General features: G+C 31.2%; 1 protein-coding gene across 3 annotated transcripts; it reads left to right on the forward strand.

Annotated features, from left to right (window-relative positions):
* Positions 1-3,531: 3,531 nt before the first annotated feature.
* On the forward strand, positions 3,532-16,883 carry LOC134283544 (uncharacterized). Of its 3 annotated transcripts, XM_062766056.1 has the most exons (17): positions 3,532-3,652; positions 3,981-4,100; positions 4,281-4,396; positions 4,634-4,736; positions 5,033-5,164; positions 7,112-7,176; positions 7,882-8,063; positions 8,477-8,540; positions 9,845-9,939; positions 10,772-10,951; positions 12,784-12,855; positions 13,564-13,734; positions 13,972-14,039; positions 14,628-14,670; positions 15,901-15,964; positions 16,074-16,150; positions 16,658-16,883. In XM_062766056.1, exons 2-17 carry the CDS (start codon positions 4,096-4,098, stop codon positions 16,706-16,708), a joined length of 1,488 nt encoding a protein of 495 aa, XP_062622040.1. In that variant the 5' UTR covers positions 3,532-3,652; positions 3,981-4,095; the 3' UTR covers positions 16,709-16,883. The 3 variants fall into 3 exon arrangements, with proteins under 3 accessions (XP_062622040.1, XP_062622042.1, XP_062622041.1); XM_062766058.1 differs by lacking the exon at positions 12,784-12,855; XM_062766057.1 differs by lacking the exon at positions 3,532-3,652 and having other exon boundaries at positions 3,973-4,100.
* Positions 16,884-23,270: the final 6,387 nt, after the last annotated feature.

The following is a 23,270-nucleotide window of genomic DNA, read 5'->3' on the forward strand; positions in this document are numbered from 1 at the left end:
ATGCTAACACGCACGTTGAAGCATACTGGGTAAGTGTAAATTCTAAATTGCTCAAATTATGACCCCGGGGGTTGGGCGGGGCCACAATAGGGAATCAAAGTTCTACATAGAATTTATTTAATTTTATTTAATTTACATTTAATTCATATTCAAGTAACAACTAAAATGTCCATATTTAAGAAACAATTATTCATACACAGACTCTAATAAAATGATACCCCAAAGAGAAAAGGGGAACCCGGTAGGGGACATGTATTGCTTATGCAATACTCTCTGAATGCTTGTTGATACATGTACTATTTTCAATCCAATATTTAGAAATTGTCATTGAATCTTTTATCTATCTAATAAATTGAACTTACTTCTAAATATTAATGTCACCTTGTATTGAAAAGGATTAGTTTATTGCTAATACATAATAGTAATGTTATACATTTTATAATAAAATTTAAAATGGTTTTTCTTTATTAACTGTCATTTTATAATCTTTAAAAAGAATGTACATAAACCTTGTTACATTCCACAGTAAATAGATGCTGTGCAAAAAATAGAATTTGAAATTGGTTTGAAAAGTAAACTTAGATGCTTTTGCTTAATATAAATGACAAAAAACTAGCACTGCCTAACAAGAAATCCCCCAGTCTATTTCTTGCAGATTAATGTATTTTATAATATTAGACCCCTGATCATCCTTTATCTAGTTTTTGAGTTTCAGATTATTTTACGTAATTTTCATGGATCTTTAACGTAGTTTAAGTGCGAGTATTCTCTGGAGATCCTAAGCCAATAGTCCACCTTTTTAAAAACGATTTTTTAAGTTACATGTACATAAACCTTTATCTGGTTTTTAGCTCACCTGAGCCAAAGGCTCAAGTGAGCTTTACAATCACATCTGGTCTGTCGTCTGTACGTACGAAGGTGGAGTCAATAAAAAACTCTTCTTCTAAAGAAGAACTTGGCCAGAAATGCTAACACGCACGTTGAAGCATACTGGGTAAGTGTAAATTCTAAATTGCTCAAATTATGACCCCGGGGGTTGGGCGGGGCCACAATAGGGAATCAAAGTTCTACATAGAATTTATTTAATTTTATTTAATTTACATTTAATTCATATTCAAGTAACAACTAAAATGTCCATATTTAAGAAACAATTATTCATACACAGACTCTAATAAAATGATACCCCAAAGAGAAAAGGGGAACCCGGTAGGGGACATGTATTTTATGCAATACTCTCTGAATGCTTGTTGATACATGTACTATTTTCAATCCAATATTTAGAAATTGTCATTGAATCTTTTATCCATCTAATAAATTGAACTTACTTCTAAATATTAATGTCACCTTGTATTGAAAAGGATTAGTTTATTGCTAATACATAATGGTAATGTTATACATTTTATAATAAAATTTAAAATGGTTTTTCTTTATTAACTGTCATTTTATAATCGTTTAAAAGAATGTAGATGAACCTTGTTACATTCCACAGTAAATTAATGCTTTGCAAAAAATAGAATTTGAAATTGGTTAAACTTACCGGTAGGTGCTTTTGCTTAATATAAATGACAAAAAATAGCACTGCCTAACACGAAAATCCCCCAGTCTATTTCTTGCAGATTAATGTATTTTATAATATTAGACCCCTGATCATCCTTTATCTAGTTTTTGAGTTTCAGATTATTTTACGTAATTTTCATGGATCTTTAACGTAAAGTTTAAGTATATTTTGGAGATCCTAAGCCAATAGTCCACCTAAAAAAACGATTTTTTAAGTTACATGTACATAAACCTTTATCTGGTTTTTAGCTTCAAATTAGGCTCAAGTGGTATTTGTTTATTCACATCTGGTCTGCTTCTTATTTGTTTGTTATCGAAGGTGGATCAATAAAAAACTCTTCTGAAATTGTGATAAATGTACCAGGTATGCTAACACGCACGTTCAAGCATACTGTAAGTGTAAATTCTAAAATTCAAATTAAAGGGGGGGGCGGTGACAATAGGGAATCAAAGTTCTACATAGAAATATATAAGAAACAGTAATAAAAATCTTCTTCTCTGAACCACTTTTGAAAATCACAATTTGTTGAATTTCCATCGTAGATGTGTGTGTCTAAATTGTTCAAATCATGACCCCGGAGGTTGGGCGGGGCAACAATAGAGAATCAAAGTTTAACGTAGAAATATATAGGAAATATTTTAAACAATCTTCTTCTCAAGAACCACTTTGCCAGAATAGCTGAAACTTATGTGAAAGCATCTTGAGGTAGTACAGATACATGTACTTACATATAAAAAAAATGACAGGGGAGGGGGGAAGGGACACAATAGGTATAACAAGAGGGTAAATCTGGTAAAAGAACTACATCACTCAGGTGAATGATTTGGTCCATGGCCCTCTTGTTGATTTTTTAAATTACTTTTTGCCATTGTATTTGCTCATGTTGTTTGTGAGAGAAACGAAACCGCTTCTTATTCATTTGGTATCAGCGTATATATTTCTTAAGTATGTTCTTGAAATTGTGATGCATGTATGCATGGCGTCGGAAGCAAATTCAAAAATCAGACGGGGGTAAAAAAAAATGCAACATAAAATACTTTTTGACAAGCAAAATAAAAAAGATAATTTTTTTCCAAGCGCGCAAATTCGAAATACCTATTTCAGGTATCATATAGGTTGAAAGCTCGAGATTAGCATCAAACTTCTTTGAAGAACATTTACTTTTAAACACTACAACTTACCCATTTCGCTAATATATCAACATGTTCTATGAGATTTTCTATTTGGAGGGAGGAGGGCCGAGGGGAGGGTTAAAGCTTGAGGGGCTCAATGTCCAATACCTATATTATGCCTTTCTTTGCAAAAAATGGGGGGGGGCTTTCTAGCTACGCCCCCTCACCTAGTACCCCCCCCCCGGTTCCGACGCCTAGGGGTGTATTTGATATATTTTACACGTTTATTTAACGATTACTTTCAGTTGTCATGCCAAATACATAATGACATGTCTGAAAAAGATTCCTTGCTCATTGAAAAAATTGAAATGGGATTTTCTTTTGTGCATTTTCAATTTTATTTAAAAAGTAAACCAAATAATTCCATCATTTTTTTTTACTTTACAATGATTTTCAAAGCTAATTAAAACAATTCAAGAGCATTGAGGCACTTTAATAATTTTAGGAGTTTGCAATATCTAAATTTCAAAATATATAACCCAGTAGCTCCTTACAAGAAATGTCTTCATTCCACTTTGGCTAAAATCATAATCCTTTTTATCTATTGCATTCAAAGTCAAGTAAAACCATTAGCAACTTTCTAATAACACAATAATATGATAATTATAAAAATAAAAATAAAATGATAATGACATACCTCAAGAAACCTTTTCCATCAATATCTATCAATGTTAATCACACGATTTTTGTTATAATTATATCATGTTTCTAACTTCCGGTTCATTTTCATGTCGTTAAGGAAGTGGAAAATAAAAGGGTTTTATTTATTTCACACTGTCTCACTGATTAACAGCTAAAAAAACTGTTTTAATAACTTCCTCATTAAACACATTCTACTTGAAGGGATTTCCTTTTTATTCCGCGATTGTAGAGCTGTCTCGTTTCGATATCTTTAGCAAAGGATGTAATAATGTTATTGAAGGTAAGTGTTGCGTCGATTGATAAATTTTTCTGTGTGCTAATTGACTTGATAAACTTCTTAGTCCTTTTAACTTTAATTACGTATACGAGCAATGAGAGAAGAAATCAGGCATTGATAAATATTATATAGAGTGCAATACTTTATCTTTATGAGGTGCATAACAAAGCCCAAATCGATATTTAAACAAAGCTTTATATAAGTTAAAACGCCTTTGCACTTGATGCTTTATCTTAATTAAAACTGTCGCTTATATTGTTCGATTTTGTTTCGAATAGTCTTTTTATGTCGTTTCCAAAATTTTAACACACATCAATTGTTTTTGCTGAAGTTCTAACAGTCCTTTAGCAGTGAGAAATCTTGTCCATGTCGGCATCTATTTCGACACGGAATATCCACCCTCATCAAAAAGACTCTTCCACACAGTGAATTTGAACCAAATATATATGAAGTAAGTCCTAACGTTCATGATCTAGAACTATTGCTCTAGCCAATGGTTATTTATCTTTGATTAGGTGTGATTTCTTGAAGGTTATCATGAGTTGTGAAAAAAAGTATGAAAGTGTAAATAAATTTACTTTTTAATTTTATCTTGATGGTTCCTTGTAAACAATACTTTTCCGCATTGCAGAACCATGGGTGTTTTAATGCTCACACTGCTGGTTTTCTTTGTGAGGAAATCGAATGAAGACGAGACTGTTAACGTTGGAGTTGTTATCAGGCTCACACAGAAAGGCCTTACATACGGTATAATTCACGGCCTCAGCTTCAGTGTTTTTAGTTTTGATGAGCAGTTAGAAGAATTACTCTTTTAAATTGATGACATTATAATTTCTAGCTTTAAGGTATTATAAATTAAAGCAATGATTAAGAAAATGATGATTTTTACTACTGATAAAAGATTTGAAAAAAAATACACCAAGTTTATTTCTATGAATAAAGTCTTGAAAATTGAACATTATGCTTTATTTTTTTATTTTTTAGCCATGAATACAGTCTTGGAGTCTGTTAAGAAACTGAATCTGTCAGCATTAAGCATATCTACAGCAAATGTGACTACAAGCGATGTCAGCTATTCGATTCAAAAGTAGAGAAACTGTTCTTTTTATTATTTTATTTCTGATCAGAGCATTAGATTTTATCTACGCTATTGAAAATACAAAAAAAAAAATTAATTTTCTCTCTTTTTCTGTTTTCCTTAAATCTTTCAAATACATCAAATTGTTTACATTTAACTCTCAATAATCTTTTAAGAATCATTATCCATATTTATGTATATCAATTTTTTATTTTCATTTAGTATTCTGGCAATGACCACTTTAGATTTACGTGTATTCTATACAAGAAAACTAGAATTTCTATATTATTGTTATTCTTTTGCAGGCTAATATATACAGATTATGCTAATCTAAATGCATCGATTCTTATAAATGAAAAACCTGGATTGAATGTTACTGTCCATAGTCTCTCGGTAAACGCTAGTGGAGAAGTGGAGTGTCAAGATAAAGATGAAAGGTAATGTCTTGAGTAGAGCAAACACGGATGCCCATGAATTGTATTGAGATAACAAGTTACACTGTAGTATTTCATTTCCGAAGTCATTTAAAACAATATAAATGAGCAGAGCAAACACGGACCTCAGACAAACATCAGACATGAGATCAGGTGCAATGAATGAGTGAGGGTCTCCTGCCGACCTAACACATACGCCGTGTGTTTCTTGACATTATCGACAGTCTCCAGCGTGGCGCAGTAGATAGAGCTTCTGCTCTGAAGTCGCGAAGTAAGTAGTCGATCTTGAGGTCGCGGATTTGAATCCAGCTGTAGGAGGTAGAGACCGGTCCTTCGGATGAAACCGTATGAACCGAGGTCCTGTGTCGCAGTAGGTGTTGGTGCAAAATAGATCCCTCACTGCTCAAAGGCCTTGATTGCCTGGTAAAGGATAAAATTTAATGCCCTCCGCGGGCAAGTGTTTATTTTCATTAATTAAAATACAATCAATAACTCAATTATGATCGAGAAATAACGCAAATATCCCATAATTTCAGAAAATTTACGAAGTATACTAGCTAGTAATAAATTAATGTGGACTGTTTTGTAAACATCTGAAGTATGAACTTAAATATCGATAAAACTTTATTTCATAAAAATCTTTAAGATTTTCATAAAAAAAAATCCTCTAAAATTTATTTAAATTGATGGTTTACATACTTTCGAAAAATATAAGGATTTTGTTGAGTTTTTAAAATTGTTCCAGGTACTGTTTTGTATAAGCCATTGACGCTAATGGTTGCGGTTATATACACTTTATAAGAGATCTTTTTTTTTGTGGACTTCCTTGATAGCGACTATTTTACTTCAGTTTTATCATATTTTAGCCGGAAGAAGTTCTTAGATAATTAATAGTGTATATTCCTAAATAAACAAGTAGGAAACTAATAAATTAATGCGTAATCTCGCGAATAGAACCACTCGCCAAGTAAAACAACTCGGTTTTATATGTATGGTGCTGAAACAAATGTGAGATTTCTAGATCAACCGTCCACTCACGAATTATTGACTCGCGATTTTTACGTCAAAGGGCTTTTTGCGATGAAAACCTGTCGCGAATAAGAAATTATTAACAGTATCGGGATATATTTCGATAATAATAATTTGCTGCTGAAAAATGTTCATTGTACATGTTAAATTCATCAATTTCCTTATTTTTTAATAATACTTCAATAACACGCGTCGCCCGCGTGGCGCAGTGGTTAGAGCATCTGCTCTAGAGTTGCAGTAAGGATTCCATCAATTTCTTTATTAAACCAGGGTCGTGTCGCAGTAATAATTCAATCTCCACGCATATGACATCAACATTTTACGCATATGACATCAACATTTTGACGTGTAACAAAGTTAAGGTTCATTGATACTCTGATAAGACAGATACCTCTACAGATAAGAAAGATAAGAGGTCCCGTGGCATTTTGTCCTGAAATTCAGTGAAAGAGTCAATAAGGACCATTTTATAGTTAACTCAAACAATCCTACCACATTATTCAGAGGTTGATATCTAGTTCTATTGCTAGTATATTTTTTAATTATTTTTAATAGTTTTACCTAAAAAGTCCACGGTGTAAATTGAAAAAAATATGGTGTAAAAAAATAACAGCCGCAGAATTGTTTATATACATTTAATTAATAATCATTAAAAAACGATAAAAAATATATACATGCACAGAAAACAATTGGTCTATCTAAAGGGAATTAGATAGGTATGAGATCAAAGTATTATTCAATCAGTAAACTATTTTCTATTTGAATTTAATGTTATAGTTGTTGCTGAAAATCAAATGTTTGGAATTTTAAAAAAAAAGTCGTTAAATGTCTATCTATGAGTTTTCAAAAATGTAAATCAGTCACCATTAAGTTATCATCAAATGCAATTTTAAACAAATGCATATTTATTTTTTCCATCAGAAATGTTCAGCATTGTGGAATTGAAATGACAATCTCCGGGTCGGGGCATTTCCTCGCAATAATAGGTAAAGAAAATATGTTAAATCATAAACTATTTGGCTCGTGGGTCAAAAACATATTAGTCCTAGCATGGCATACTATAAAATTTGGAGTCATCCTTTTTACCAGACGAACCTTAAAGATTACGTGGCCTCTTAAATGGCGAAAAACCAAATAAAAGATGTTAGCTGCAAAAGTGATCTCTTTCATTAAAATGATGTTTTCCAAAGCATTTCATTTTTTAATGAAACCTTTCCTAAAAAAAAGGCTAGCAAACATTAAAAAAAATTACTGGCATCAAGGACAGACCAACATCTAAACGAGATTCGATTGACTTTTACTTAAACTAATAATTAAGAATCATCAACCAAAAATGTTCATACAAAAGGTAATAAAAAATGTTGTGGGGTTATTTATTAATAAATACGTTACTAAGATAAAAGTTTGGGCCCCGTCATTTTTTGAGATCAGTCCCTATTTGGCTTGGAGCCAAATTAGAGATGACACGTATATTGAATATAAGATCAAATGACTAGGCCAGACTATTTATGGTATGCCTTTGAATTCTTTTAAAAATATTAATGATAATAATAATGTACGGGGTGAACTTTCAAAAAATCATTATAATATATTACCCTCTAAGAATGTTTTCTATTTCTATAAGTCAGCCGTAATCCACTATTATAAATTTTGAATTTGTATTGTTTAGAGGCTTATTTAAAATATTGAAGGGACAAATGGGCAGGGGAAGTTTAATGTGTCGATGAAACAAGATGAGGGCAGTTGCATCATTTCAACACCAGATCTCAAGATATGGTTCACAGATTGTGATAAACCTGCTGAATCTATATGTGAAGCAAATTTGTTGGAACTTAAAGAAAAATTTAAAAAAGAACGACTAACTCAGGAAAAGGTAACGTGTTTTTTATTACTTAATAACTGTATTTTGCACTGTGGTTGCTTTCTTTCAAATTGTTGATACCATATTGCAAGTGTAAAGTAAATATGACGTTACATTGATACAATTTGAGGAAATGTACATGTAAAAAAACAATGTGCGACCAAAACCAAACAAAAAGCGTTTCTTCTGAAAACAGAAGTAGTGCAAGCAACATATACACAACAGACTATCTGATTTAACACTCCAGCTGAGACTTAAAGGAGACATTCAAAAATAAAACAATGATATCTTTTCGAAATATTTTGAAATTTGATTTTCAGCATGTGTTGTCATGTTGCAGATTGCAACAACAATGTCTGATAATGTAATATTAATTTTTTTTTAATTGCTTTAATTATATCTTATGACGTTATAATTTTTTCCAGTTGTGTTTCTTAGTACGGTTCTACTTCTTTGCAAGAGGCGATGCAGAAATGAACACAATTATTTGTAAGTGTTTTTACTTGTTTTTAAAGGTTTGTACGCCATGATGTGAATTAATAATAATATGAGGTGGAAGGTACTTTGATTTGGTAAATTAAAATTAACTAAGAAATTTCAAATTAAAACCCCTACAATAAAATTTAATCCTAAATTTGGATTTAAGTTAAATAAGCACTGCAATTAAGTTAGTATAAAATATAAATCGAACATTAAATGAATAAGAATACCGTTGTCAACGAGTATCTGGTTAAGCGGCCAACCGTCAAACGATGTAAATATTGGTTAGTAAAACTGCTACTCGGTTACTCGTTCATGTATATATATAAAATTTATATTTTTACATATGTACATATGAAAATCAACAGGAAAAAAAAGATATAATTTTATATATTAATTTCCCAACATTTACCACTATTTAACGATAGACTCGATTAGCATTTAACAAATACGACCAAGTTTCTAATGATAAGTATATCACAAACTATCGATTGATTGATTGTATATTGCTTAACGTCCCTCTCGAGAATTTTTCACTCATATGGAGACGCCACCACTTGCCGATGCAGAGCTGCAAATTTTGTCCTATACTCGGCACTTAGTTATATTGAGCAGGGAGGGATCTTTTTCGTGCTAGCACCTAGTGCGACACGGGACCTCGGTTTAAACTGTCTCATCCGAAGGACTAGTCTCCACGTTCAACAGTAAGATTCGAAGGACGTAAGAATTGACCACTTACTTCGCGACTCTAGAGCAAACGCTCTAACCACTGCACCACGAGGGCGACCACAAACTATCAAATTGGAGGCTTTGACAAGGATTATATACGTAATGAAGATATGAAATTTTTAAAATTACCTGTTTCACATCATAAATATGTGCTAGTCGGTGGTAAGATAAAAGGGAATGCGGCCACATGTATCAAAATATTATCAAACAATTACTTGAATTAAATCTCTAAAGTGTGAAATATTTGAAATAGAATAAAATACACGGGTGGGACAAAAAATGCTGAAACCGCCGTAAATTAGAAGTTTATTTTAGGTTTGGTAAATTCATACGCAGTGCATTTTCGTATCATATATACCGGTATATAAGTGATAAAAGGAAAAAAGAAATGGTGACAACATTACATATACAAAATGCAAATCAATTACTATTGAGTATACTGCAGAATGGAGTGTATTGAGGACTAAAGAAAAACCATCTGAGTTAATTGTTACTCGATCGGAAAAGTAAGCGAGTTCTTGGTTACTAAAAATCGTTCTATTTGACAACACTAATAGGAACAGTTCTCTTTTTTATAATCATAGTGACTCCAAGGATAGGACAAACTCCATTTATAGCGAATCTTCTGATGCAGCATCAACCAAAATATGAGTCCTCATTTCTAAACACATATCATAAGGTAATCTTACAGTTGCTTCTCAAAAGTCGTCAAACTTTACTGGCATATCTTTGGAATACATAGAAATAATGTAATGTGTTCAGCTCAGAAGTCCATTTAAACAATACAAAGCAGGAACTGAGCAAACACGGACCTCTGACACATCAGAGGTGTGATCAAGTGCCATAAAGGAGTGAGTATCCCCTGCCTACCGGCCATACCTGTTTTGTCTTCCTTGAAATGTACTGCACATTAAAAGTTAAAAAAAAAATGATACTTATAATGAGTTTTATTTTTTTACTTTTTCCCTCATATCAAAAAATCATGTAGGAAAGCTTTTATGTCCTATTTTGCACTTATATAAACAAAAGAATATTGTAATTTCATAGAAGAAATTATAGGACCATTTTATATGACAAGTAAACAGTCAAAAATGGCCAAAGTGCTTTCGGAAATAAGACGAAATGTCACGTGTAAATTTTCCATATTTATGTCAGACTGTAAATTTCTTAAATGATGAGAAATGGTAAGATAAATTGATACATTGGTACTTAGAATTGATATGCTACGAATGCATGCAGTGATTTCCCTCAATTAAAAATATTTTCAAAACTGAAAAAGCTAACCCTAACACATCTTTCAGGTTAGATTAAAAAAAATAATAAAAAGGACAGATCATAGTAAGATTTTAGGATTGAAATTTTTTTATCATTATGCTATTTTTTAAGAACGAGGAAAAATTTAGCATGCCATTGTTGAATCAGAATTCCTTGGTTTTAAAATATTCAATGGAAAACAAAACTGGCTTGGACTTATTATATTCCGATACAAAAATCGTTTTATTTAATTTAAGGGTGAGGTACTATGGTTCCCGTCTATGGATACATTGAATAGTAGTGAAAAAGTTAGTTATACCCTACACAATGAATCATCAAAAATGGTGTACATTTGGATTTCTAAAGAGGCGGTTCGATCTTTATTCAAAGGAATTCAAACACATGGAATGCTTCACTATAAAATCACCCCTGAGAAGGTTAGTGCCTTTGCATATAATAATGCAAATAATAAGACATGTAAACATTTGCACCAAATATTTCCTCAGATTTCTCACTAATACTATTTTTAACAAAAAAATCCGTACTTTTATATGTCATCATTAATGTTTTTTAATTGTTAAACTATACGCCTACGCTTTATTAAGTCCAGCCAAAACATTTTAATTGGACACTGATAATTTTTGTATACTGCATAACTTTAACACAAAAAAGTCACTGTTTTAGATTCAGAATACTTGAGTACCTGGTTTTGAAAGCTTTCAAATTCAATATAAAATCATACGAAAGGCAAAAACAATTGTTAAATAAAAAGATCGACAATTTTTAGTTGTGGGAACCAAGATGGTCACAATTTTTTAATACTCAGTTACATGTACCTTTCACAAATCTTCTTATACATGAAAGATATGGCATTGTCTTACTTGATCATTGAATTATTGTACATCCTACATTTGTATAATTAGTTAGGTTTCTTAAATTTAACATAAAATTTGTCTTGATAGTATATAAATTAATTTTAAAGAGTGAACAGTTAATATTTTTTTGTTTAATTTTTGTCGGTGACTCTAAACATTGATTTTTTTTATATATTACAAAAGATAGAATTTCAGTTAGAGCATTCCGTAGAGATAATATATCAATTAAAAATATGATATTTGTGCCAATACGTATCATCGCGAGTACCTTGCAGTTATCTAACTTTCTACCGCTCTTTTGCGGAGGAGTCGAAAAAGCCTCAAATCTTGCGAGATTACTGGGGGCTCATGGCATTGTTTATAAATGTGACAATCGAATGATTTGATCAATTTTATGTCGAAAGTACAATGTATTGTTAAGAACTGTACTCCAAATAGTAGATTGTCAAATAAGGAAAGGCTACAATATTTTATCAGCTTTAAAATGTGACAATTTTCAATGAAAATTTAATGAGAAGAGTCCACTTAGTTAAAAATATCGTTAAAAGTGTAACATTTTAGGATTGGCTCCTCTCAAAAATTAATAAGGCTGGTTCAGTGATTGTTTAGCAATGTATCCATCAGGTTTTTTTTTTACTTTTCTGTCCTTATAAATTCGAAAATGATCGATCTTGTATTGTATTCAATGGCACATTTGTCCCCACCCAACAGACATTTCTTACCTACACCGCGAAAGAGTTCCGCTAAGTTAAGTAATCGCAATATCAAGTATTATATTACTTATAACAAATGAAATGAATTCAGGAGCAAGGGAATCCGAATAATCTTTAAAGGAATACGTGTGCTTTTGGACGGAAGTGATCGAAAAACTCAGAAACCAAGACTGCATGTACATTTGTAATAAAAGAATAAACGATATGAACTACACATACGCAAACCACCAATGATAAAACCTTTCTCTGTTCAATGATTTATGGCAAGTAACTTTTGTAATTCTTATCATAATTTACCTAGTGGGGTATACTTAAACTTGAAATAATGAACAGAGATAGTATATACGAGGAATGCTTCTTTGGCAAGGACAGAATATCAGGCAAACATCCCGATTGGATTTTTTTTTTTTATATTAAATATAAACACCTTTTTTTTATCTTATATTTTATCTTTATTCTAAAAAAAGGTCAAATGCTTTCATAAAAGAATTTAATTATAAGGTCAATGTATCATTAGACAATCAAAATTTATCAAAAGTTTTGGACTTTTACATAAAAAGACATTGTGGGCAAGTTGAAACTTTTGTGAGTTTTGAAAGAAAGGTGCATCAAAACAAAAGTTTTTTTTTTTTTTTTACATGAAGAATAAAATGATCGATGGAAGTAGTTTTCTTTTATCAGCTTTCCAAAGACAATCCAGGACTAAATACTTCTTGTGCAGAGAAAGTTTGTGTCGGACGTCTTGTACCAGAGGTTTGTTATTTACGTATTTACAGAGAAAGTTTGTGTCGGACGTCTTGTACCAGAGGTTTGTTATTTACGTATTTACAGAGAAAGTTTGTGTCGGACGTCTTGTACCAGAGGTTTGTTATTTACTTATTTACAGAGAAAGTTTGTGTCGGGCGTCTTGTACCAAAGGTTTGTTATTTACTTATTTACAGAGAAAGTTTGTGTCGGACGTCCTGTACCAGAGGTTTGTTATTTACTTATTTACAGAGAAAGTTTGTGTCGGACGTCTTGTACCAGAGGTTTGTTATTTACTTATTTACAGAGAAAGTTTGTGTCGGGCGTCCTGTACCAGAGGTTTGTTATTTACTTATTTACAGAGAAAGTTTGTGTCGGGCGTCTTGTACCAGAGGTTTGTTATTTACTTATTTACAGAGAAAGTTTGTGTCGGACGTCTTGTACCAGAGGTTTGTTATTTACTTATTTTCAGAGAAAGTTTGTGTCGGGCGTCCTGTACCAGAGGTTTGTTACTTACTTATTTACAGAGAAAGTTTGTGTCGAGCGTCTTGTACCAGAGGTTTGTTATTTACTTATTTACAGAGAAAGTTTGTGTCGGGCGTCTTGTATCAGAAGTTTGTTACTTGAATTTACTTTATCGCTCTTTTCAGAGAATCATTAACCCTCACTTTTTACTTACTTGATAAATGTTTTCGATATTGATTTTTCTTCTGAAAGCTCGAAGAGAAATATCCGAATCAATATATGGACTTGGACATCTACAGTTTGGAGACGCCAAATGTGACGTTTGAGAAGAATTTGGCGGTGATGAAATTCTATACAGTCATGTTTGTATACATCCGGAATCCAGAAAGCAACATTTCTACACTGATTGCTAAACTTGATGGAGTAAGTTATATGTATCCAGGACAGGTTTCAAAAATAGATAAAAGTGCAAATATTTCTTTTTAGAAACAATAGGTAGATAATTTTCAAAACTCCTACTTACATTACTTAAACTGATGAGCATTCGATAGTCTCAGAAAATGACATAGAATATAATTTTTAAATGAAATTTTCATGTAAATATATGGTCTATATCCAGTACGTGTTTTTTTTTTCTAATTAAAACTGATTCTTTTGCAGAATGCTGATATGCGAATCAGAGTCTTTATGACCAATTCAACTTTTCAGGGGAAAATCGTTGCGTTTGAGTAAGTGTTTATTTATCAGATACTAACAAACTGATCAGGAGCTTTGTAAAGAAATAACATAATTATTACAATTGAGTAGCGAAACTCATTTCATAAATAAAAAGGCAACATGCGCTTTGTTGGATATGACAGCAGGACTGCTTGCCTGAAACTTTTGGGTCGGTGGATACAGTTTTGTTAAAAGTGCGGCAAAAGGCAATTTACCCTAAAACACAGTCAATGATTTCGTTAAAAATTGGGTTTTTTTTCAATATCTAACACTGACTTTCGCATATATCTCACTTAGCAATTCATATATTTATTTTGGACCAGTCAGCAAAAACAAATCTTGAAATGATTGAATCTTATGTAAATTAATATTATATGATAAAAGTTTAAACAATGCCCCTCATGTTTTTTTGCAGTCCTATTTATCACGAGCAAAAAGATATCGAAAATTTTCAAACTTGAAACTTGCACCAAACTGAAACGCAATTTCCACTACATAAAGCTTTCTGCAAAAAGTTAAGCATCTAACACTAATTATAAACTTGACCTCAGACTTATATTACATAAATATATATATTTTTTGTCTTTTTGTTTTTACAGGCCATATCTAAAAAATGTGGAGTCAACTGTCCACGGCTTTGATGTAAGTTGATAATCAGGAATAGATGGTGATAATGTTTGTTATATTGCTCTTTAAAAAGCCTATTCTTCTGGCTTTGACATGCTATGTAAAACAGGAAATGGAAATATGGTGAAAATACATTGTCTACTACAAAGTTATTCTGAACAGAAATCTTACAAAATTTCCACATCCTGCATCACAAAACTTGTTTTAAAAAAATCAAATTAAACTTGAAAAAAAAACATGCGACCGTTCCTGTTCTTTTCCCGATTTTCTGCATTCTTTTGAATATATTGAAATCTACAAGTGCGTACTCTTATTCCATTTATATAAAGTATAAATATTGATGCGATGGTGAAACCTGTGTAGCTTTGACGGAAAACAAAATTCAAATTTAGATTTTCTTTGCTTAGCATAGAAGCTGTATATTGTTTTTACATGACATGATATAAAAATATAGTGATACGTTGCCATACGTTGCTAAGTAAGAGGTTTATCGTTCCAAATTTTGTAAATAAGCCCATATGTTGTTTTGTTGCAATATCTAGATAATGCAGGCAGCGTCATTCGAACTACATTTTTGTTAATGTGTACATTTGAACTCGTTTATGTGATTAACTACATATTTGTGTATCAAAACTTCTATGTGATTATCTTCATTGTGACGTCATAATACGTTGTTCTTTGTTGAGTTGCTATGTATTTCAATAAATTTTAGGTTAAAAAAGATAGGTATACAGGCATTCAGGGGAACTGTCATGATTTTTATACTTATTGGGTATTTACTTTTCTTCTATTTCCGTCATGTATTGTATAATACATAGTGTAAAAGGATTTTGCTATCATTGCAAGAAACCACGTGCACAAATCACTTCTTAAATTCATATCATGCTAATAAGCATTGGTATCTTAGGCTGAGTTCAAGAAAATCTTATTTCTCTAAAACTGAATTTTTTCCTTTTATAGGGTACAAATGTCAACTTTAATGTCAACTTTAATAAGACCTTTTGCAAGACTTCTTAAAACCTTGAATCTTATAAAGATGAATGAAATGAAAATTGTTGCATAAAAAAAAAAAAAAAACATTTTCTAGCTTTATTTTGATGCATTTAAAATTAAATATTAATTTTTAGAGTTACCCTTCCTGGTTGAGGATCTTATATCCTTACAACTGCTTCAAATTCCTAATAAGATGAAATTCAGATTTTATCAAATCATATCCTTTGTTAGATTTTCATTTTAATACTTTAGATGCAGACGGTGAATTTTATACTAATGAGTGCAGTGGTGACAACGGTAGAACCAGTCCTTAACGGTAGATTATAATTTTTAATTATTGAAATAAATTTTAAACCTTTTACTTTGTTATATATGGTAGGTTAAACCTAAAATGATTTTGAAAATGTTCTATTTGAATATTATAGAGCTCGGGAGAAAAGGAATGCCGTTACCACTTACACCTAAAATACAGTTGGAAAACAGTACTGTTCATTTAATTGAGGTAAATTTATATCCTTCAGACATTGTTCATGGAAGACACATTATATACATGTATCCACTCAGGTAAAATACATTCTTCATGAAACTAGAATGATAAAAGTAAAAAGAAACAGTTCATGAAATCAAAACCGTTACTGTTAGAGTTCAAGATTCTTCAATCAGAAAGAAAATATTCTATGACGAGTACTATCAAGTCATTATGTTCATAGGAATGTGGTACATTCATTAATTCAGATATAATTTATGTGTTTATATGTATGACTATTATGAGGTATGTAAACATGCATTTGTGAGATGAGAAAAGAAGAAAATATTTGTACTTTTTTAGCGGAGGGGGTGGGTCGGTATTGAATTGATTGGATTGATGAAATATTTTCTTCATTTATAAGACATTGATCTACATTTCCCAGGCAAAATTTCGTAAAGCCATATCCATGCACATATACATTTGAAATTTATTAATATTCATTAATGCTACTTACTTTTCTTTTCTTATTTTATGTTTTAGAATGCTATTGTCATAGGGAGCGACGGAACATATAACCGAACAGAAGATTAGATCATTTTTCAGATCGATTGAAATTTTCAGTGGAGCATTGTTAATCCACACACCCCATGCCTTGAATACAAGCGTCCAATTAAATAATCTTCAAAAGAAACGAATACAAAAGTCTGTTTAAAGCTTGTAATGTACATACATGTATATTTAAATGAAAATAAAACAAAAGAAATTATTCTTGTTGATTATTTTATTTTTGTAGTAAAAAGAATTTATATTTTGTTTTAAAAAAATGCAAATAATACTCATACATGTATTACTAAAAAAAGATGGGAATTCTCTTTTTAAAACAGTGTTCTAATCTCAGCAACGATTGACATTACTTGATAAAAAAGTAGCAAGGGTGTTCTTCCCGCATGCACTCGGTGGTTTGAAGTGAAAGTTGTTTCTTTGGATGAGATTTAAAAAGAACCGAGGCCATTTGTCACGACAGGCGTTTATGTGATAAAGATCGCTCCTTCCTTAAATACAGTCATACCTATAATCGTAACTAAAGACCAAAATTTGAATCCCTTTTCTGGTACATGGTGACCTCTCAAAATGAGTGAAAAGTTATAGAATGAAATATTATACAGCACATAATTAATTTTCGATTTGTGGCTACAAGATATGACCAGAATTGGTGAGCTATTTATTTAATTTTTATCACGGTCAAGACAAAACTACAATTTTTAATCCCAACAATATTTAATATATTGTAAAATATCCATTATTTTTTAGCACATCGTGTTCTTATGCAAAGTATGTTTCCGAAAAGAATGAATCGGAAGAAAAAATTTACAATGAGTTTGTAGTATGTTTGGAGTACAAATCTCATTATGGTTGATCATTTCTTTAGAAACCATTTTCAAGTACACTTAAATTGTAAAATCCCGTAGACTAGAGAATGCAGATATTTTTTTCTGTGAAAACTTTGACACATGTTTAAACTTGCATTAACCAAAAAATACACTTATTTCTAACACGTGAATTCGAGTACAGATTGATAAGTGTATAAAAGGCATGATGATCAATTACTTCAACAGGTACATTTTATCTTTGATGAGAGAGATAGAGCAGGAGAGAGAGAGAGAGAGAGAGTAGCAAAAAAGTATGTAGCATAAATTTTATTAAATGAGATAGGAACGAATCCATTGTATACCTTCTGGTCAATTTTCCAAAGGAAGAGTATATTTCCAGCTTTCTTCTTTCTTACAATCATATCATTTATTAGAATTATATAATAATAATGTATAATGATATTATAAATTGTGCTAACATTGATCCAAGTCGGTTCATTTAACATCGATCTCACAAAAAGATTAGAAATGCAAAGTTTAAGATAAGATAAGATAAGATAAGATTTATTAATACCAATTTGGGGCCCATCAGGGCATACAAGTAATAAGGAAAAAAAAAACATACAAGCAGAAATTCAAAATTGATAGCAGTGACTAACAAAAGATAAATGATGTTACAGCAGTTGGGGATTACAACATACATAATCAATATACTGTAAATAAAAGTTTGTTTAAAGTATTTCTATATATTACTCTTTTGTATTTATTTGTTTCTTTGTTTAACATTGCATAATTTGCTATTTCTTATTTTAAAGATAATGATTAAAAAATTACCCAGCTTGATAAGCAACATGTCATCTTCATTAGACATAATCCATAAAAAATTTTCTTTATTTGTTAAAGTATAGAAATTTTTATTACTTTTAGCAATAATATTAAAAAAGTCATCTCTATCATGCTCATATAATGGACATTCAATCAGTGAGTGTATCTCATCTTCCACACAGTTCATGTCGCACATTCTACAAATTCTTTCATTTCTTGCAAGGGTGGTTTGCTCTCCAGCAGAGTTTAGTTTTTTTTCGTACCTTCCACTTTCTATTCTGAGATTATGTGAACTCACTCTAAATTTGCATATAATTTTTCTTTGTTCAAAATTTTTTAATAATAAATACTTTTCAATTTCAAAACTTCTTTTTATATAGAAATATGTTGTAAGTTTACCCGATAGACAACCATCATCTCTTTGTTTAAACCAATATTGAAGGAAATCTTCTCTAATAATTTTTTTCAGATGTTTCTTTAAAGTTATTAGTTTCATTGATTTACATCTTGACAAATCTATGCCCATTCTGTTACAGAAATATGTTACATTTGAAAACCAACTATTTACATTACAACTGTCCAAGATAATGCATTCTTTGTATGCACTGTATAACAAAGAGTTTTCAGGCATGTTTTCCAGTCTGTGCCAGTAAGATATAATTGCTATAATAATAGAATAAAATATTGGTTGTCTACCCAGTTCAGAGAGAACTGCAATATTGGTACTTCTTTTCCCAGACCCTATGATAAATTTGCAAAATTTCATATGAAGATTTTCAATCTCCCAATCTTTAAATATATCAAATAAACATTTTTCTTTTCTTTGCATTGATGATGACAATACACCCCATATTTCGGATCCATAGGTAGCTATTGGCTTGATCATGTGATCAAATAGATGAAGTAAAGTTTTAATGGGTGGATCTGTTGATTTTATATCTTTGTATATTTTAAATGATGACTTTAAAGCTTTGTTATATAAATTACACCTTGCTTCTTTGAAATAACCAGAATTTGAGAGTATTATACCTAGGTATTTATACGTTTTTACACATTCTATATTAATACCATTAATTGAAAATGTTTCTTTTAATAAATGCCCACTTCTGTTGAAAATAATTACTTTTGTTTTGTTAACATTGATTTCCAAACACCATTCTTTACAATATTTGTATAACATATCAAGTTTTTGTTTCAGGGCTAGCTGGTTGTCAGATAATAATACTAAATCGTCTGCATATAATAAAGCTCCTATTTGCTTTTTGAAAAGTGAGACTGAGTTAACAACATCTTCATTTAGTAAATTTGCGAGATCATTCAAGAATATTTTGAATATATTCGGGCTTAAGACATCACCTTGTCTTACTCCTAGTTCAGGTGAGAAAGGTTGGGTTAATTTATTATCAATTTTAATCGAGATATAACTGTATTTGTACATACTGCATATTATTTTGTAGAATAGTCCATTTATATTCAATTGAAGAAGTTTAAGTTTTATGCCTTCGTGTATTATTGTATCAAATGCTTTATGGAAGTCAACGAAGCAAGCATACAAACGTTTATTACCTTTGTTGGTGTATTTGTCGATCAGACATTTCATTACAAATAAATGATCCGAAGTTCTAGCTTTTCTTGAAAATCCTATTTGGCTTTCGTGAATGATGTTATTTTCCGATAAAAAATTATCTAATCTATTGTTAAGTATTATATTGAAAAGTTTGCCAATACTGTTGGTAATGGTTATGCCTCTATAATTTTGGGGTAATCGGGGATTTTCTGATTTAAAAATAGGTGTTATATAACCTTCTACCCATTTTCTGGGATAAATTCCGGAAGTGAAGACATTGTTAAACAATTTTAGAATACAAGGATTCATGTAAATTTGTGCTACTCTCAACATTTCGTTGGTAATATTATCCAGGCCAGGGCTTTTATCAGATTTTATACTAGACAAAGATTTTTGTAATTCCTTTAAAGAGATTTTAAAGTCTAGTTTACTAAACGATATAAAGTTTGGTCCATTTTCGAGTTCCTTAATTTTATTTTGAATAATTTGTAGTCTCTCTGAATGCTTATTAGGCAGTTTAAACAGGGTACTAAAGTAGTTATGCCACATATCTGGTTCAATACATTTCTCAGTTTTTTCCTTATTCCCCTCTTTGGCTTCTCTGATTGATGCGACTAAATTCCAGTATTCTTTAGGATTATTTTCCTTAAGTTGATCTAACTTGTCGAAAATATTTTGAACAAACTGTCGTTTTTTGTATTTATTTAATTTAGCATACACTTTTTTAGCTTTGAAATAAGACCCTCGTATGAAAGGGTTGTTAGGAAATTTAGATATTAAGATAGCCTTTTCACTAAGTTGTTTCTTCATTTTCCAAAGATCTGAATCAAACCATTTTTTGTTAACTTGTTTATTTTTATGAACCTTCTTATTTAGTGATAATTTTGCTACTTTTTCAAAAATGTTATGGATATCATTTGTAGCTTCATTAATTTCCTTTTCATTCATTTGTATATCTTTATTTAAAAAGGTTTGTATGTCTTGTTGGATAATAGGGTGTGTAAAAAAGTTCTGGTAGTGGCTTATTAGTGAACTGTTCCATTTGTAACGAATAGGCATTTCTTGAAGATTATTGTTATTTATTATTTAGATGATAGTATTTTTAGTGAAATTTTACAATGACAATCAGAGAATGGTAAAAAATCATATACATGAAAGTACATAATATCGTCAAGTAATTTCTCTGTTACAATAAAGTAATCGACAACACTTGAACCTGCATAGTTATGGCAAGTAAATTTTCCATATGAATCACCAAAAATTCTACCGTTAACTATTCTCATCTTATTTGCTATACACATTTCTAACAAGTCTTTACCACTATTATCTAATGTGATATCTCTATTTTTCCTATCCCCAACTGCTATATCTACATTATAAAAGTCTTCTTTAATTGGAATGTGTGAGGTATTATCTCCTTTTATGTAATCAGGTTCATTACCAGTTCTGGCATTAAAATCTCCAGTAAGTATAATATCACCCATATCTCTATACTTAATAATATCTCTCTCCAGTATTTCTAGTATATCATTATTATTTCTTAAATAACCTGATGTGTAGGGAGGAATGTAGATCAAACATAAGTATATGTCTGATTTAAAATTGAAGAATTCTTTTTTAAGCTTTAACCATTGAAACTCTGTGTTTGTATTTTGAAGTACTAAAATGCCCTTTCTTATGTTTTTCTTTATTAAAATTCCTAAACCTCCAAAGTATCTGTTATTCTTTGACTTATCTCTACAAACTGGGTAGTAAGAAAAGTTATCCACTTCAAGGGTAGTATTATAGCCTATGTGTGTTTCAGTGAGTAATACAATATCAAAATTTTTTATCTGATCTATAAATTTGTTATCTGTACATTTATTTATGCCGTCAGTGATCATACCTCCCACATTCCATGTACATATGTTTAAATAGGTTTCAGCTCTACTCATTGTATTTATAACAATTAATATAATGAGCTATCTTGAATAATTATATGGACAGTTTTGTTTTTCTTTTTTAACAAAAACAAAAACAAACAAACAGAATCTATCAATAAAGATTTGTTCTGATTATAAATTCACAATCTCTTTTAATAAAGATTTGTGTACTGACTAAAAATCCACAAAAGCTATGTGTTATGATATAGCTAAAAGAAAACTTAGTGCCAGGGTCTGCCTCGGTAAGCATGGTAAGGCCGGAAGTCTTTCCAGTCATTATTTTGATATGGGTTCATGTGCTGGTTTGTTTTCCAGGACGGACGATATGGGTTTGCTCCTTTGTATGGAGCATTCTTGCTCTTATATAACGGTTGTCTCTTGTAGCTGCATGCCTTGTCGATCGCTTTTTTTAAATTGCACCCTAACACTGCCGCTCCCTCCTTCGTTAAATGCACTCCATCTGTCTCTGTGAACTTGGATATTGGTTTCCCATCTAGTATGAAGTTGTTATTTTCACAAAGAATTATTTTTTCATTGTCTCTAAACTTTTGTTTGAGAATAACATTGACTAATTCCACCTTGTTGTTTCTTTCTACACTGTCCTTCCTTGGTGTTTCAAGCGATATGATGAGAGTTGATTGTGGAAATTTCTTAGTTGTTATTTCTGTTAGAGCTAACATTTTCTGTGCACATCCCTCAGCATTCGTCTGGGACTTAATCTCGTTTGTCAAAGTATGTAGTACTATGGCGTTAGGCTGTTGATTTGAGTCATACTTTGTGACGGTTTCGATAGCGCTCTCTACAGTGTAGGCGGTCTCTTTATCTGTTGTATATTGGGTCCATCTCTGGGGGTTGATATATTTTAAGTTTGATGTTCCAATCAAAAGGATCGATGGCTTTTTTTCCTTTGCATCACTTGTATCTTTGGTCTCTCTATCCGTATCGGTCGCTCTATCGCTTTTATCTAGCCTTGTTAGGTGACTGTGTAGTTTTGTCAACCATCATAAACTGTCCTGCTTTGTTATCTTGCATGCTCCCAACATGGAGCTTCATGCTATACAATTCTTCTTTGCTGTTAATTATCTTTTTATAAGCTTGGACTGCACGTTCTAACTCGTAAATTTCCTGAGTTTTTGTGTCCATTCGTGCTATTAAATACTCCTCTTCTTTTTTAGCCTCTTCTATGTAACGATTCATTGTATTCTTCGTAGCCTCATGAGATTGCTTTTCGTCTTTGTATTTGTCTTCAAACTGTTTGACTTTATGCTCTAGCATCTTACTTTTTTCACCCAGTCCTCTATTCTCACGTTCTAGTTTCTCATATTTTACATCTGTTGACTCGTTTTTCTTATCTCCATTCTGATTCTGAAATTTTGTCTTTAGAGACATCACATCTTCTTTTATTTCGCTCATTTCTTTCTTTAATCTGGTTTCGTAAACATGTTGGGCATTGCACATTTCACTGAACT

The sequence above is a fragment of the Saccostrea cucullata genome, unplaced genomic scaffold, assembly GCF_032062105.1.
Source record: "Saccostrea cucullata isolate Sc308-1 unplaced genomic scaffold, CSIRO_AGI_Scuc_v1 ctg16753, whole genome shotgun sequence".
Lineage (NCBI taxonomy): Eukaryota > Metazoa > Mollusca > Bivalvia > Ostreida > Ostreidae > Saccostrea > Saccostrea cuccullata.

Excerpts from the sequence above, each read along its gene's own strand:
- LOC134283544 (XM_062766056.1), top strand. Across the intron at positions 10,952-12,783 it reads ATAAAATCACCCCTGAGAAG|CTTTCCAAAGACAATCCAGG; the intron begins GTTAGTGCCTTT and ends TTCTTTTATCAG. Across the intron at positions 14,040-14,627 it reads GGGAAAATCGTTGCGTTTGA|GCCATATCTAAAAAATGTGG; the intron begins GTAAGTGTTTAT and ends TTGTTTTTACAG.